Here is a 17,418-nt window from a genome sequence, read left to right as displayed (position 1 = left end):
CTGGTCCAGCCTTTCTAGAAAACAATATGGGCATTTCTTAAAAAACTAGAAATTGAGTTTTCTCATGGCCCAGCAATACCACTTCTGGGAATATGTCCCAGGAGTGCAAAAAAGCACAGTAGAAATAACATCTGCACCTGTATATTCATTGTAGCACTGTTCACAGTAGCCAGAATCTGGAAACAACCTGGGTGCCCAAGAACAGACGACTGGTTAAAGAAACTTTGGTACATCTACACAATGGAATACTGTGCAGCTGTTAGGAAAGATGAAGTCATGAAATTTACTTATAAGTGGATGGACATGGAGAATATCATGGTAAATGAAGTGAGTAAGAAAGAGAGGGACAGACATAGAACAACTGCACTCATTTGTGGAATATAAAATAACATAATACACCCTCCCCAACCTCAAACTTTACTACAAAGCAGTAACAATTAAAACAGCATGGTACTGGAACAAAGGCAGAGCCGTAGACCAATGGAACAGGGTGGAATATCCCTACACACAACCCCAAATGTATGATCATCTAATCTTTGATAAGGGAGCAAGAGATGTGAAGTGGAGCAAAGAAAGCCTCTTTAACAAATGGTGCTGGCACAACTGGACAACCACATGCAAAAAAATGGGTTTAGACCTTGACCTGACACCATGCACAAAAGTCAGATCAAAATGGATTAAAGACCTCAACATTAGACCACAAACCATAAGGTACATTGAAGACAAGGTCGGCGAAACCCTCCACGATATTGAAGATAAACGTTTCTTCAAAGGTGACACGGAACTAAGCAATCTAGTAAAAACAGAGATCAACAAATGGGACTACATTAAACTAAAAAGCTTCTGCACCGCAAAAGATACAGTGACCAGAATACAAAGACTATCCACAGGATGGGAAAGGATATTTACACAATACCCATCAGATAAGGGGTTGATATCAATGGTATATAAAGCACTGGTTGAACTCTACAAGAAGAAAACATCCAACCCCATCAAAAAATGGGGCAAAGAAATGAACAGAAACTTTACCAAGGAAGAAATACGAATGGCCGAAAGGCACATGAAAAAGTGCTCTGCATCACTAATCATCAGAGAGATGCAGATCAAAACAACCATGAGATACCACCTCACACCACAGAGATTAGCACACATCCAAAAGAACAAAAGCAACCGCTGTTGGAGAGGATGTGGGGAGAAAGGGACCCTTCTTCACTGCTGGTGGGAATGCCGACTGGTTCAGCCCTTCTGGAAAACAATTTGGACAATTCTCAAAAAATTAGATATTGAATTCCCATTTGACCCAGCAATACCACTGCTGGGAATATATCCCAGAGAGGCAAAAAAGTACAATCGAAACAACATCTGCACATGTATGTTCATCGCAGCACTGTTTACAATAGCCAGAATCTGGAAAAAACCCGAATGCCCTAGAACGGATGACTGGTTGAGGAAACTTTGGTACATCTATACAATGGAATACTATGCAGCTGTTAGAAAAAAGGAGGTCAAGAATTTTGTAGTTAAGTGGATGGGCATGAAAAGTTTCATGCTGAGTGAAATGAGTCAGAAAGAGAGAGACAGACATAGAAAGACTGCACTCATCTATGGTATATAGAATATCAGAGTGGGAGACTAATACCCAAGAACTGTAGAAATAAGTACCAGGAGGTTGACCCCATGGCTTCGAGGCTGGCCTCACGTTCCGGGGAAAGGGCAACTCAGAGAAGTGATCACCAACTACATTGTAGTCGAAGGCCATGTGGGGGAAGGGAGTTGCGGGCTGAATGAGGGCTAGAGACTGAGCACAGCGGCCACTCAACACCTTTATTGCAAACCACAACAGCTAATTAGAGAGAGAGAACAAAGGGAATGCCCTGCCACAGTGGCAGGGTGGGTTGGGGGGGAGATGGGATTGGGGAGGGTGGGAGGGACGCTGGGTTTACGGGTGGTGGAGAATGGGCACTGGTGAAGGGATGGGTTCCTGAACTTTGTATGAGGGAAGTATAAGCACAAAAGTGTATAAATCTGTAACTGTAAAACAATAATAATAATAAAATAAAATAAAATAACATAATATGTGACTAACACCCAAGGACATTAGAGACAATGGCCAAGGAGATTGTTCCAGTTGGAAGCCTGCCTCGCGATTTGGGGAGAAGGCAGCTGGATTAGAAAAGGAATCATGGGGCTGGAGAGATAGCACAGCGGGTAGGGCGTTTGCCTTGCACGCGGCCGACCCGGGTTCGATTCCCAGCATCCCATATGGTCCCCTGAGCACGGCCAGGGGTAATTCCTGAGTGCAGAGCCAGGAGTAACCTCTGTGCATCGCCAGGTGTGACCTAAAAAGCAAAAAAAAAAAAAAAAAAAAAAAAAAAAGAAAAGGAATCATTAAGTCAATCATGGTTGGAGGGATCGTTCGGGATGGGAGAGGTCTGCTGAAAGTAGACAAAGGACCAAACATGATAGCCTCTCAGTATCTGCATTGAAAACCATCACTTCACTTGTATCACTTGTCATCCCGTTAATCTTTGATTTGCTCAAGCAGGCACCAGTAATGTCTCCATTCGTCCCTGTCATGTGCTAGTGTAGCCCAATGGTATCTGCTCTCTCCAGGAACACGAAGAGCCTTAAACCATTCATTTAGGGTTTTGATGAAGAAGTCTGACCATCTCATAGGTGGGTGGCCATGCGGTATTTTGACATCCTATGGAATCCAGTCAGTAACAGCTCTAGTCCAGTGGTCGTCTCTGAATCGCATTACGTGTCCAGCCCATCTGATTTTTGATGCCTTGGCAAATGAGACAGCATCTCTGATTGATCATCGACAGAAGTTGGAACTCCAGATTCCTTCTCTCTTTGGGAAACCCAAATAGCATTCTCATCCTGTTTTCGTAGGGCCCAGGTCTTTGAGGCGTATGTTAGTGCAGGAAGAACGGTAGAGTCTAAAAGATATGCCCAGAGGTTCTCTGTCCTCTTAACCACTTCTTTGATGCTCTTGAAGGCATTCCACGCTGCTCTCTTCCTCCTGCACAGTTCTGGCGCCAAGTCATTACTCATATTGAGTTCTCAACCCAGGTATACGTAGCTGCTGCATTTGGAGATGTTCATTCCATTGAGCGCAAATGGAAGGTCAGGAACTAGTTCATTTTTCATGAACATTGTTTTGGTGAGATTCAGCTGCAGTCCGACCTTTCCACACTCACGGTCGAAGTCGGCCAGCATTTGTGCTGCTTGGCTAATGTTTGGTGTTATGAGAACCATGTCATCAGCGAATCAGAGGTGGTGTAGTTGCCAACCAGCAGGGGGAGTGGTGGCAGGAGGGATACCCGGAATATTGGTGGTGGAAAATGTACACTGGTGGAGGGATGGTTGTTCGACCATTGTTTGACTGAAACTCAATCACGAAAGCTTTGTAACTGTATCTCACGGTGATCCAATAAGAAAAGAGAAAATGTTCTGGTGTGCAAAATAAATCACCATGAAAGTCAATGTAGTATATTCATTCTTTATTTGAAATGTCCAGAATTTGCAAACTCATTGGGACAGAAAGCTAATGAGAGGTTTGCCAGGAGTATAGGGTGGGGATTGGGAATGACTGCTTATGAGTAGTTTTCTTTGCGTGCAGCTAATGAAAATATTCTATAATTAGACAGTGATAAAGGACCACATCCTTGGGTAACAGAAAATGCTGAGTTGTACATTAAAAAATACTGATGTTATAGTATAGGAATTACATTTAAAATGTAATACTAAAGATGAACATGGGATTCAGTAGCTCAGTGAAAGCCCAATGAGGTTAAGAACTGCATAGTCTGATTCTTGTTCTTTCTTTCTCAGATTTTTGGAATATGCCTGGCTCAGAATTTAGTGAGTGACATTGAAGCTGTGAGGGCTAGCTGGTAAGCCCCTGCAACGGCTATTGTAAGACACTGGACAGACCCAGTCTTCCTGACCCTCCAAGTGTGCCAGTGACAACCTTGCTGCATGGACCCTACTCACAAAGGCACCCTGCAGTCCTATCTGATGGAGCTGCCAATAACTTGTTTGAGGGCAAGGTGGGGGCGGGTGGGCATATAAAACTGGGAAATGCTGCTCACTGACAGAATTTTTTAAAATATACATTTGAAAGTTACTGCGCCATAAATCTCTACTGTAGCCATGAATTTATGGAAGCCAGATACTTACCAAAAATGGAAGAGGGAGGTAGGGACCCAGAAGTACTTGAATCAGTGGAAAACCAAGTCACCTCCTCCACTTTGGTAATTGGAGGCTGGGAGAGGAAGTTGTGCTCTCATCACACCTGGAAGGAATTGCCTTCTGTTCCATGATCTAAAGAAGTGTACCTTTCCTAAGACTCAATCCCTTGCTTGGGAGCTGTGGACTTTTGGCAACTCTCCATCTTAAATTTCAAGGAACTGTTAGAACTACCATCCCCAGAAGAAAGGCAGATTTGCTCTCTCCTTAGAAGAGAAGATGAATGTCAAGTGCACTGAGCAAGAGCATTGGGATTGCTGCCTAATACTGGACTTTAGCAGGATACATCTTTTTTTTTTTTTTAAGTAAGCCTGAGCTTTACTTACAGATGAAATACAAGGAGAAAATGAGGTTAATGAACATATCTTAATATACCCTCTCACCTCCTGCCCACCAGATTACTTGTTGGGCTCTTTGGAAACTCTGGAATATTCTGGGGTATTGTTTGGTTAGGCTGTGGGGTTTTTGTCTCCCCAAAGTGAAAGCTATGATAGTTTCTCTTCCCAACTTACTTACTCACCTTGAGTACTACTATTTTTTTGTTTAATCTTATCTGCATGACCTGTGAATCTGAATCCACCAGCTCCATTTTCTGCCATTTCCTGCAGAAATTTATAAATGTGAATTAGCTTGTGTTCGTTTTAGAGGTTCATAGTTATGAGAGGTATGGTGTTCCCTTCCTGGATGGAAAGGAGTAACCAGAACCTCCACATCTGCTTATGTAGCTCTGGTTCTTTATTGCCACTATTGTGGACCTCTCCACACAGTTACCCCCAACCCCCTTTTTCCTATATGGAATTAAACCCAATCCCAAAACAGTGTTGACCAAACAAAAGGCATCCAATGAGTCTTCTTTCAGTTTTAAGCTGTTTTATTTTTAAAAAATTTTAAAGCATGCATATCCAGAGCACCTTAGTTCTCTTGGTGCAGACACACCATCATCTGGGTGATTACAAAGCACAACTACTATGAGGGAGGTGCACTGACAAGGTACATGTTCTGTGCCACTAGGTGGGAATTCATTTTAGGTGCTGTGGATCATGACCCTGCTCCAGGTGGGAGGAATGAGTTTTGTTGTTTGATCCAGCTGATGACCATCAGAATGCTGCTCACCAGGGATTCTGGCACATGGGGAAGACTTGGACATATTTACAGCAATGATACATTTGCCAATACAGGACTGGATAGCTAGCTCACACGTGGTGTAGAGTTAGCAAGGTTTTCTATTTTTTGCTCAGAGTTGGATTTCTGTGACTGATGAATATGTCATTCTGTTCAGAAAAAAAAAATTGAAAATCTCATTTCTAGAGTTTGGGTGTGTTTATGACTTTATGTATGTGCTTTTGTGTGTGTGTATGTGCAATTAGGGATGTTCAGTTCTTAATCCAGCTGATGTCATTCTGGAGGGTCATTCCAAAAGAGAACACCTGAATTTTCCAGTGAAAAACGGTCTGTTTTATTCCCTCCTCCTCCAGTACACCGACTAGAATCAGGCAAGATTCCCACCCTGGAATGGGAATTCCCACCCAGTACATGTAGTGAAATGTCAAACAGCAAGTCAACTGATTTCTAAGTTTTACTTAATCACCTTTTATTTTTTACACTTGAGAATGGTTGTAATAAAGGTTGTTGGTAATAAAGTTGGTTCTACCTTGTATGGAGTCATGCCTTTATTTTTCTTAAATTTTGCAGTTCTCCACTCCAAGTCCAGTCATTCTCAGACTTTATTGTACATCAGAGTTGCTGGAGGAGTTGTTCCAACAAACAAACAAACAAAAAACCTGTGCTCTGTCGTAAGAATTTCTGATGCTGTGAATCTGGGTTGAGAGTGTACATTTCTGACAAATAGATGCTGCTTCTCAAGGAAGGCCACAGTTACTGCACTGATCCTGTTCTCTGAGGGAAAAGGAGAGGGAATATTCTGTGGTTGGGGTAAAGAGAAGTTTCTCATGGTGAAGAGAATTTGGTGTGAAGCCTCCAGAGGTTGAGAAATGAAGCAGAAGTGAGTTTGCTGCCTAGGGTAAAGGGGTTAGGGGTTAAAGTCAGGGTTAGGGGTTCAGATCAGGATCGAGGTTACGGTCAGAGTCAGGGTCAGGGTCTGGATAAAGGTCAGGATAAGGGTCGGGGTCAGAGTCAGGGTTGAGATCAGGGTCAGGGTCGGATTCAGGGTCCGGGTTAGGGTCGGGGTCAGGGTTGGAGTCAGGGTCCAGGTTAGGGTTGGGATCAGAGTCAGGTCCAGGTCAAAGTTTCGGTAACTCAGGGTTGGGGTCAGAGTCAGGGATGAGGGTCAGGGGTCAGAGTCAGGTGTCAGAGTCAGGGTTAGGGGTCAGAGTCAAGGTGAGGGGTAGGGTGAGGGTCAGGGTCAGGGTTAGGATCAGGGTCAGGGGTCAGGTGAGGGTCAGGGTTAGGGGTTAGGGTAAGGGGTTAAGGTCAGAGTGTCAGAGTCAGGGCCAGGGGTCAGGGTTAGCGCTTAGGGGTCAGAGAGTCAGGGTCAGAGTCAGGTGTCAGAGTCAGGGTTAGGGATCAGAGTCAGGGTGAGGGGTAGGGTCAGAGGTTAGGGTCAGGGGACAGGGTCAGGGGACAGGGTCAGGGTTAGGGGTCAGGGTTAGGGGACAGGGTCAGGGTTACAGTCAGGGTCAGGAACAGTGCCTACCACCAATGGCTGATGTCACAAGGGAGGGGACCCTGTGGACAAGTCACAGGCGACTCTCAGGTGCTTGCCTGGCCAGACCCCTCAAGGGATCTTAGCTTAAGAGTGTTGGTATGAGATCCCCATTTGGATCACACCTCGAAGGACCAGCATCTGAGACGACATCTCCATTAGGCTGAAATGGCCGTCCACGGAACCACATGTTAGAGCCCACTCTCATCCTGTGGATGCTGTGGGACTAAATCAGTCACTCACCCAGGCATTCCCCACACAAACCAGAGTCTAGAAGACATAGCCAATTCCTGACCTAACTCACAAAAACCCAGAAAACCAGTAGTGCAGAAAAATGGTGCACAAACCCCTGGATCAACAATCAGAGGCCTCAGTGGCACCTAAATTCCTGTGTTTCCTGTAGAGGCCAGTGCCACCTGTGGAAATTCATCAGAGGATTCAGATGCAAATCCTCAGGCAGAGAGATCAGTCACCAAATTCAGCATGAAAGACACACCCAGCAGCGCTGCAGGGTTACTCCTGGCTCTGCACTCAGGAATCACTCCTGGCAGTGTGGGGAACCTTCTGTGCCTACATCCCAATAAACGGCATCACAAGGGAAAGTGCCCCCCTGGACCCCCGTGGGGTCGAACCTGTCTCGGCCATGTGCAAGGCAAACCTCCTCCGCACTGTTCTGTCTCCTGGAGGAAGTGTGGTCAGGTTGGAGTGCTGCGTGGGGCCGTGACCTCGCTTCCCACCACAGCCTCACCGCAGTAACCTGCTCACGGTAACTGAGGCATCTCCACAGTGGAGAGGGGCCGCAGGCACATCCCTGCATTACATATGAAAGTAGGAAAGCCCACATCCCAAGAGGGGAGATGCGGGTGACATACATGCTCGGGCACCACGTAAGCAGAGCAGCCTATGCGGTCAAGTTGGCTTTTAGAGGGTTTCTCATGGGCTGCCCATCAAAGTCCACTGCTAGGCTTGTTGGGGGGGGGTCGTGGGGGAAGAGTAAAATCTCACTAATCCGGGCCAGGTGTACTCAGGTGAGTCACTTTAAATCTCACCCATGGAACAGGTAGCCAATCACAGTAGGCAATGGGAGGGCTGGGGGGAGGGGCTACAGGAGCAGATAAAAGAAAGTCCCCATGATGTCGGTGGGCCCCACGGGTGACTTACGTGAAGTGGGGAGGAGAAAGACGGTCACTTTCCCCCCAACTGCCTCTACCACCCGGGACCCAGAGTTACTGGGTTCTTGTCTCGCTCTCGGAAAAGGATTTCAGGAGTAGACAAGCAGTGAAGTAAGTAGATTTTATTCAGAGGTTTCTGAGGGAAGGAGGAAGGGATAGGTGGGAGAGAGAATAGTAAGAGTAATGCGCTCAAGAGAGAACACGGGCTTCTCCAAGGGTGGAGGAAGCCCCTACACATAACCGAGCTTTACACACAAAAATATGAAAGTACACATCTCAAGAGGGGAGATGCGGGTGACACGTGCTCAGCCACGTGGGCACAAGCAGCACATGGGCTCAGGCAGCATAAGCCGCGCTTCCTTTGTTCAAGGTGTCTGTTATAGGGTTTCTTCAACCTGCCCCTACTTGGGGCTTCTTTCCAGGTAAAAGTTCGTTGCTGGGGCTGGAGTGATAGCACAGCGGGTAGGGCGTTTGCCTTGCACGCGGCCGACCCGGGTTCAATTCCCAGAATCCCATATGGTCCCCTGAGCACCGCCAGGGGTAATTCCTGAGTGCAGAGCCAGGAGTGACCCTTGTGCATCGCCAGGTGTGACCCAAAAAGCAAAAAAAAAAAAAAAAAAAAAAAAAAAGTTCGTTGCTAAGGTTACCAGGGAGATTGGGAGTGGTGATGACCTTCTTTGGGGAACCCCCTCCGGAGGGGCCATTATCCTCAGGGCCCGCTGATGGTTTCCTCCGGGGTCTTTTGTCTTTTTGAATCTGCAAGTCTTAAGATTCTCCTTCCCAGGACTGTTTAATCTAAATTTTCATTGCCAAGGGCCTTTCCCTACCTGCCTACATCACCCAGACCCAGCTCCTTCTCCTGGCTCTCTGGACTTTCTCCTCCTCCTGGGTCTCCAGGGTCAGGTAGGGCTCGCGTGCCCACGGCCAGTCCGGGCAGGCTGCTTAGGCCCAGCTAGTGCCCGGTACAGGATACAGGCAGGGCTGGGTGAGGCTCAGGTCGGGCTGGACTCGATGCCAGGCAGCGATAAGGAGGTGGACGCGGGGGGTGAGCGTGGCCGTGGCTGGAGACTAGGAGACTCCTGGTACGGTTGGGAGGCCCCGCGACAGGCCCAGAGCACAGGGGTCTCGCCCACGCGCACGCCGCCGGAGACGCGGGAAGGGTCCAGGGGGTTGAGAGTGAGGCGGGGTGTGACCTGGTCATAGCACGGGCAAGGAGAGGCCCAGACGTCTGGGGAGCCACCGCCCCCCCTACTCTATTCTGCAACCACTCCGGGGTTAGGTCTGCTGGGCACTCAGGACTCACTCCCGGCGGTGCTCGGGGACGCTACAGGGCTCTGGGGATCAAACCTGGGTCGCCCGCGTGCGAGGCAAACGCCCCGCCCGCTGGGATCTCTGCCCCGCTTTTCCAAACGGTTTGAGGAGAAGCTCCTGTCCTCAGCTCCTCTGTTCGCACTGCCTTTCGCGCCCGCTGGGGGGTGGGGGTCTCGCTTGCAAGGGCCCAGATGTCTCCTGGGGGTGTGTCCCCTCGCTCTGGGGGCCTAGGGGTGTGACCCCACTTGGGAGCCTCCTGGGGGCGTGGCTTCACCTGTGCCACGCATGCCTCACCTGTGCCCCCTGGGGGTGTGCCCTCGCCCGTGCCCCTCCTCGCGGCCCTCCCTATTTCCGGCGCTCGTGCAGGGGAGGAGACTCGGTGGTGCGGGGAGCGGCCGTGACTGGGGGTCTGTGCGCCCAAACTCGTCCGTGTAGTTCGGTTCCGGCTGTTCCTCTGGGAGGGTCGCAGACTCGGTGAGCCCCGGCCAGGTTTCCCTCAGTGCCGGGTGTTGTCTCCCGTCTCACCTCAGCGCCCTTCGCTGCCGACTTTTCCCGCAGACGCAGCGCGGGGGCGTTTGGCTTTTCCCTCACGTGCCGGCCCGGAGAGGGGCGCTGCTTTGGCCAGGGAGGCGGGTGTTTGTTGGGGTTGGCCTTTTATTTTCCTCGCCGGGGCAAGGCGAATCTTCCTCACCGAGGCCAGGCGAATCTTCCTCACCGAGGCCAGGCGAATTTTCCTCACCGAAGCAAGGCGAAGTTTTCCTCACCCAGGCCAGGCGAAGTTTCCTCAGCGAGGCAAGGCGAATTTTCCTCACCGAAGCAAGGCGAATTTTCCTCACCGAAGCAAGGCGAAGTTTTCCTCACCGAGGCAAGGCGAAGTTCTCCTCACTGAGGCAAGGTGAAGTTTCCTAACCGAGGCAAAGCAAATTCCCTCACCGAGGCAAAGTAAATTTCCCCCACTGAGGCCATATAGTATTTTCTGAGAAAGATTTAGAGAAATGTGAGCGGGGAGGGAGGGAGAGCGAGGCAGGAGATTGTGCTCAGGTGAGAGCCCGGCTGCGTAAACAGCCTGCACGTGTACATCTGTGTAAACAGCCTGTACGTGTGCAGATTTGCCCTTTGGAGGCTGTGGGTCTAGCCTTGGCACAACGTGTGGCACCACTGGGAAGGCCCCCACCGTGCGTGGATGTGGGTGCGACCCTATTTGGATAAGTTTGTGTGTGTGGCGATTGTTTGTGACACTTGGTGTCCGAGATTTTAGGTCTTTGGTTTGACTGTGTCCTCAGGTCTTTGGGGACACCGGGGCTGCTGCAGGTGACGTTGTCTGGCTGGATGGAAAGTGTGGTGCTTGGTAGGGACAGTGGCCTGATGCTACTCAGGTCTTGTGATACTTGGAGATGCAGCGTTGATCCTGTCTGACTGCTGGGCAGGGCACTGAACCTCAGGGGTTGGAAACAGATTTCTCTTTGTCAAGCATCTTTCCCCATTTCAGCGCTGGCCAGTGATGCCTGGCTGTGTTCACCATTGCTGGGAACTGTCCCCTACCTTTTAATTTTTTTGAATTAAACTTGTTGGATATCATTGGTTTGTCCTTTCCCCCTTGCCACTAGGAGCTTAGGTTTATCAGTCACACCCATCAAAGTGCTCCCGAGTCACTCCCATTCTTTTGTTTATCTGTAACCAATTCTACCAGTTTATCTGCTCTTCCCTTAATCAAACTCTGTTAATTGGTAAGGTCAGAACTTCCTAGGACACTGAATATTATAACATTGCCTTTCTCTCCTCTTTATGCCTTTTGAATAATTTACTTTAAAGCTATGTCTTTTTTGTATAGACACAAGAAGACAATATTATGTTTTTATAACTTAAGACTTAATTGGCCTCTATTCCCTCCTGGGCATCTGCTTTCTCCACTTAAGCCTCAGTTGCCCTCAGTTCCTAGCATCCCAAAGTAGGGTCCCCGACGTGGGACGGGAAGGATCCAGGGCAAGCGGTGAGTTATGTGCTACCCTGGCATCGAGATGGGCCTGGCCAAAGTGCCTAATTCTTAACTATAAGTTAAGAGCTTGATCATAGACGAATGCTGTCATGATCCAATAGTAATTATGAGACTGGGACCCTGCCAGGGATAGGAAAGACTGATCTGGCCTGAGCACTGTAGTCTGAGATTGAGATGGCCGCAGGAGAGCAATTCTATAAGCTTTAATGCATCTCTTATTGTGTCCATACAAAATGATTAATATTATGAATTCTTATATGTTTGCTGGCTGAGGAGAAGAGAAACACATTCATGGGACTCTGCCCTTGGGTGGATCCTCCTGCTGAAAGAGAATTAAGTCCTAGGAGAAGCATCCCCTGAGGGAAAAGAACCTTACCCTATTGCTGACCACACCTATGTGTATGCCCCAACCCCCTCATGCGGTGGAGATTTAACTAGGCTGTAAGAGTGGGTTGGGGGCCAGATCCACGGCGCCAGATCCATGGGGCCAGATCCACGGCGAGATCCACAGGGCCAGATCCACGAAGCCAGATCCACGGGGGCCAGATCCACAGATCGAGAGAGAGACCGAGAGCCGGGAGAGAGGCAGAGAGAGAGAGAATGAAGTAGGATGGGGGAGAAAGAAGCAGGAGGAGAATCAGAGGAGAATGGAGATGGACATGAAATAAACCGATCGAGCAACCAGTTTGGCCTTCTTCCTTCCTTCACCTGCCTCGCCGCCCGTGCGCGCCCTTCTTTTTCTTTTTATTTTTACACAAAACTGTTTTTATTTTTTAATTATTTATTTATTTTAAAAAATTGACTCAGTGAGATACAGATACAGAGTTGTTAATGATTGGATTTCAGTCATGAAATCCTAATGTTCCAACACCCATGTCCACCAGTGTACGCTTCTCACCACCACTGTTCCCAGTTTCCCTCCTCAGGGCCGGGTGCACTTGTGTGCACCAGAAATGTGCCTTGCCTGATCTTTGTGTTCTTTTGTCACTAGGTTCCATTGGAAGCTGTGGATGGGCAACAGAAGATGATGTCAGAGCTCTCGAGTTTCAGAGGTAGGACTCCTGCTCGCTTATTACTCCTCTTTAGCATAGCAACCGGTGTTACTGTAAGACGATCATTATTGCCCTTTCTTAGCATAAGTGTCTCAAGGGAGCAACTCTAAAAGACCATGGAGTGCTGAAGGGAGCACTTTCAGTGTGAGTGAGCTAAAAATTCAGTTACTCACGTGCAATACGTGACAGGATTGTAGATTACTGGTTAGCTTCACTCCCCCTTCCACCCTGTCTCAGACAGTGACTAGTGCTCACTGTCCGGTGGAGGGTGGCATGTCCTCACACACTGCTCTACCTCTGCACAGTGATTGACTTAGTCATAGGAGTATACAGATCTGAGAGCACTGGGTGACCACTCCTACCCCCTGAAAGGTCTAAAGGAGAAATCCACAGAAATGGAGTGTGCTGGGCATCATGCCAGTGACCACTTGCAGACATCACTCTGGCTCTTACAGGCACATCCCTGACCATATCCATCCATGGGTTTTCAGCAACCATTACATGCCTGTTTTCTAGGTTTTACTGTCGGCCTCCAGAACCCCGACATGCATGCATGGCTTGATGTTCATCATGTTCCACCATAGACCCACATGACTGCTCCTGCCGCAACACTGTTAGCTTCCAGCTCCAGCGTGCCTGAGGTGCTGTGCAGAGGTGAGTCATCGCCGATCACACACAATGCACGTGTGTCGTATCACAGGCTCATTTTCACATCACGTGGAAAAGTTGTCATTGCATTCAACTGTGGTTAATCTTCCAGTTTTTACAATGGCTAACGATGTTCAGGAGTGAAGTTTCTCTTTATACGGTGAAACGTGTGTAATGGACAGAACCTGACCTCATGTTTTCTGTGTGTGTTGACATCACTATAGAACATGATAAGAGATTAGATTTCAAGAAATCCACCATTTGCAGCATTAAGGAGTAACAGTTACGAGGCTCTACCCTTTTCCCTAAATTCCTGGTACTATGGGACCAGACCTACGCGTTAGGGGGTGCTGTTTGTCTCTTGGCCACCAGATCACCCAGTTTCATCCTTTCTTTATGTCCTCTGAATAGCACTGGGGTGCAATTCTGAGCATATGCACAGGGTCAGGCATTGAGCCCCTGGGGTATACTCCAGAAATGCCTCCTAAGGCACGATTATGGGCTTCTGCTTCCCTCCAGGGGCTGCAGTTGGGCCCATGGTGGCCCAGGGCACGCTTGGCTTGCCTTATCACTGGGCCACAGGGAGCACAGGGCAGGCAGTTCAGGAACCCCCGGCTGGCACATTGCATTACTGTGCCAGATACTTCCGTCTGGATCTTCTAAGTGCAAGGGCTGTGCCCCCTTGCTGAAGTGGATTTTTTTTTCTTTATTTTTACCCTTGATTTTATTTTTATTTTTTATTTTTTAATTTTATTTTATTTCTTATCTTTTTTTCTTTTTTTGCTTTCTGGGTCACACCCAGCAACCGTCAGGGGTTACTCCTGGCTCTGCACTCAGGAATCACTCCTGGCAGTGCTCGGGGGAATGGGATGTTGATAATCGGCCGAGTGCAAGGCAGATGCCCTCCCTGTTGTGTTATCTCTCCAGCCCCCTTTTCCTTTTAATTTTATTAAAAATTTTTTCCCTTGTACTGCAGAACTTCCGTTTACTTTTCTCATTGCTGAATGAATGCTAGTGTGGATTTTGTAGCTCCCGCTTTCTCCACAGGCCCATTGTTTTGCATTTCCTCTCTGTGAAGCATTGATGCTGTCAACAGCCGAGTACAGCTCCTTTCCCACTGTTTGATTCTGCCCAGTGTGAGATCTTGAGACTGCTAGTGAAATGACAGAGGCATAGGACCTGTCTACATTTCCTTAAGCAGCATGGCCATACTTGCTTTGTCTGTTGTGTGTGCTTTGCATAGTCTGCTGCTGTATGATCTTATCTCAGGTGTCTTTGGTGGGTAACAACAGAGCTTGACAGGACCAGGTATTGCTACCAATATTTGTCCTTCATTGACTTTGACATTGTTATGATGCTCACGTTGCTGTTATGAAATTATGGACATGACTTACAGTCCTTTTGCAGTACTCATTGCCTTGCTGGATTCTTTATTTGCTTATAAAGCCATCCATCTGAATGGTCCAGTCTGCTGCGATACACTATTACTGTACACTTTTAACCGTTGCAGAGTCCTTTTATTGTGAAGTTCACCTCATGACTGGCTGTTGTTCAAATTGTTGTACCGTGCTCCTTTAGCAATAGCCCTGCACTTTAGCTCTGTGTGTTTTTGCTATGACGGTGGTGTTTCTGCTGTGTGCAATACCCTATGTCACTGCGAACTTGAATCTTCTAATTTTCCTCCTGCTGGTTTGTCAAAGGACTAGAATATACTCCCTGTCTTTTGAAGTACTTTGGCTGATTATTACCCTGAGTAACAAATCCCCAGAACACACTCACCCTTGGAGGTTCGCTCACTGTTTTAGCAGGGATCCACTCCTTCAGTTTTGGGTCCCCACAGTTTATTGGGGTTTTTGATTAGATTATGTATCAGACAGTCCTTACTGTTGAGGAACTTTTCTGGTGCCAGTAGCCTGGGACCAGTCGAAGGTGAAAAGGCTTTGAAGCAGTAACACGACGAGGATTCAGGAAAGAGACAGAAATAAGAGAGAAAAAGCATGGGGTCAGGGACCTCATGAACTGAGGCCCTGGATGTTAGCAAGCACAGATGTTCTCAGAAATTCAGTCCTCACATAAAATGCATTTGCATATGATTTTTTGAAACCATTGCATATGAAAAAATATGTTATACACTCTGCAGCACTTCCTTTGCATGTCCATGGCAATGTCCATGGCATGTCTGTGTCCCTCTGGTGGCTCTTGGTTGGACGTCCCATCAGACGGTCTGCTATGGCATGCCATGTTGTTATTGTCCAGAATTGGTTTTGCGGTCCGTGCCATTTAGATTTTGTGGCTCACATTTAAGTTTTAATGGCTTGATTTCTGACAGACGCCTGCAGGGCGTTACTGCTCATATGCCGTGTAGTGGCAGTGGTTTTTCCACTGCAGCCACACAGCCCAAGTCTACCTAGTGTCAGATCAGAAACATGCCTGCATCCTTGTCTCAGGAAATCTTACTTCAATTTTTCCCTAGTGCTGTGTTCCTGTATGTGCATTCTTGCGGTACATGTCAGTGTGACACATGATTTACTAATGATGATTGACTAGCCACACATGCACACACCTGCATCTAGAGTTATGGAGCTTTGTTTTATGCCTTAGTTACTTTCACATGTACTTGCTGGCATGTATAAGCATGTATAAGCCTGCAGAGCTCTCCCCAATGCTTTGTTTCCTTGGTTTGGGTACAGGGTGTTACATACTGTTTGCTGGGTGTGACACAGCTGTCCTGCACTGCTGATCATCATTGAAAATAGATCATCTTTTCCCCCAAGGAGCTTCCTGGGAAGCACCACCTGTATTTCATGACCATGAGTCCTGAACAGCTTTTCAGGACTCAGCACTCCATGACAAAGCATGCTTTGAAAGACCACTGTCAGCAAATGTAATATGTTGCAAAAAATATATGCACTATATATGCAGAAATATATGCAATATTTCTGATGGATTTCCACTTTCACATGGATGCGAAGTGAGTCCCAAGTTTCTTTTGGGCTCTCCAGACTAGTTGCATTCATGTGTGGATTTGCCACCCTTGCTCATGTGGCACGCTATACTTTGTCTCCATGTATTATCCAAGTGTGCTTTTATTCTCTACTGAGACTGTATTAGTAGTTGCAGCAATGCCAGTGTTTGGATTGTCTGCTACTGCATTCATCCTGAAAGATGGTTAGTTCTTAGGGACTGGTTCTCTCAATGTGTGGCTTTGCAAGTTTTCTCCCTTTTCCGGCCTTACAAGTGGGCCAGTGAGGAAGTCCCAGTGAGGGAGAGGAAGTGAACTGGGGGACACGGGAGGCCCATGTTTTCAGGGCATTGGTCGGTCCTTGAGAAGGTACATTCATGGCACGTAATTGATCAGTGTTCAGAGTATTCACTGTCAGTAAGAACACTCGGGAGGCCTTTATTTCTCTTCTCAGTTTACTCTGTGCCTTTTGTCAACTTTTGGTGAAACCAAACACTTTGGGTAGGTTCCTGCAAGTTATGTGTGTGTGGTCAAGTCTGTGGTCTGTGGATGGACATTTCAGTCCCTGTTGCTCTGTTTGGCATTCTGGTAGTAACTCGGGAAGGCCCCTGGTGAGTGAGTGGAAGAGTGTTGGCTGGGTTCCTCTTCTGACCTCAGCACTGTCTGTTGGACACTTGCATGTCTGCTGTGATGTTGGCCATTGGCTTGTATTCTGGACTCCCTGGAGAAGCTGGACTTTGTGTGGTCAGGGTGCTGTTGCAGTGTGTCTTTTACCACCAACACATGGTGTCGGGTGTTCTAAGCTTTCCTTACAGGTTGACTGTGGTCGCTCACTCGAGCAGGGACCACCCACACACCATTGCTGGGTGTGTTTGGAGGAGACTAATAAAAGACTACAAAACCTGTGCCTGGGTCTTTTTATTAATTCACTTATTTTCCTTGTGTCATGTTTGTTTGTGCTATTGCCCCCATGCTGCCCCCGTGTATTTATGCGATATGTTTGTTTATGCTTCGTGGTGCTGCTGCTTTTGCTGTTAGGTTTTATGTCATGGCTGAGGTGACCATGATCTAGTGTTTCTGAACATTGTTATGGTTATATTAGACTAATGTTACAATGGTTACATGGGTATGTTAAGATTGTTGTGCTGCTACTTAAAATACTCGCTAAAAGTGGGATCACAGGATACAGGTGAACACAGATGGTCTCGATAATTCATTGCTCACATAAGATGCTGAGAACAAGGTTCAAATTATTCTCATTCTCGTATGTGTTGTGGTTTTCATGCTCTGGCTTTGACTTAAGTAAGCTGTTGCTTAACATGTAGTGCTGACCGTTTTCTTCAATTCTCTATGTTCCCTAT

At 47.6% G+C, this 17,418-nt stretch overlaps 1 protein-coding gene across 3 annotated transcripts in view; it reads left to right on the top strand.

The window, feature by feature from the left end:
* Nucleotides 1–5,909, top strand: part of TSPAN5 (tetraspanin 5) — a 197,406-nt gene extending 191,497 nt beyond the window's left edge. For all 3 annotated transcript variants that reach the window (XM_055141660.1, XM_055141659.1, XM_055141657.1), the window contains one exon: nt 3,838–5,909. In XM_055141660.1, coding sequence (XP_054997635.1) covers nt 3,838–3,903 — 66 coding nt within the window. In that variant the 3' untranslated portion in view covers nt 3,904–5,909. The remainder of the gene's footprint in view (nt 1–3,837) is intronic.
* The last annotated feature ends 11,509 nt before the right edge of the window (nt 5,910–17,418 follow it).

This window comes from Sorex araneus, chromosome 6 (assembly GCF_027595985.1).
Source record: "Sorex araneus isolate mSorAra2 chromosome 6, mSorAra2.pri, whole genome shotgun sequence".
NCBI classification, from domain to species: domain Eukaryota; kingdom Metazoa; phylum Chordata; class Mammalia; order Eulipotyphla; family Soricidae; genus Sorex; species Sorex araneus.
The sequence above is the reverse complement of the archived record's forward strand: the minus strand, read 5'-3'. Positions and strand labels throughout refer to the sequence as shown.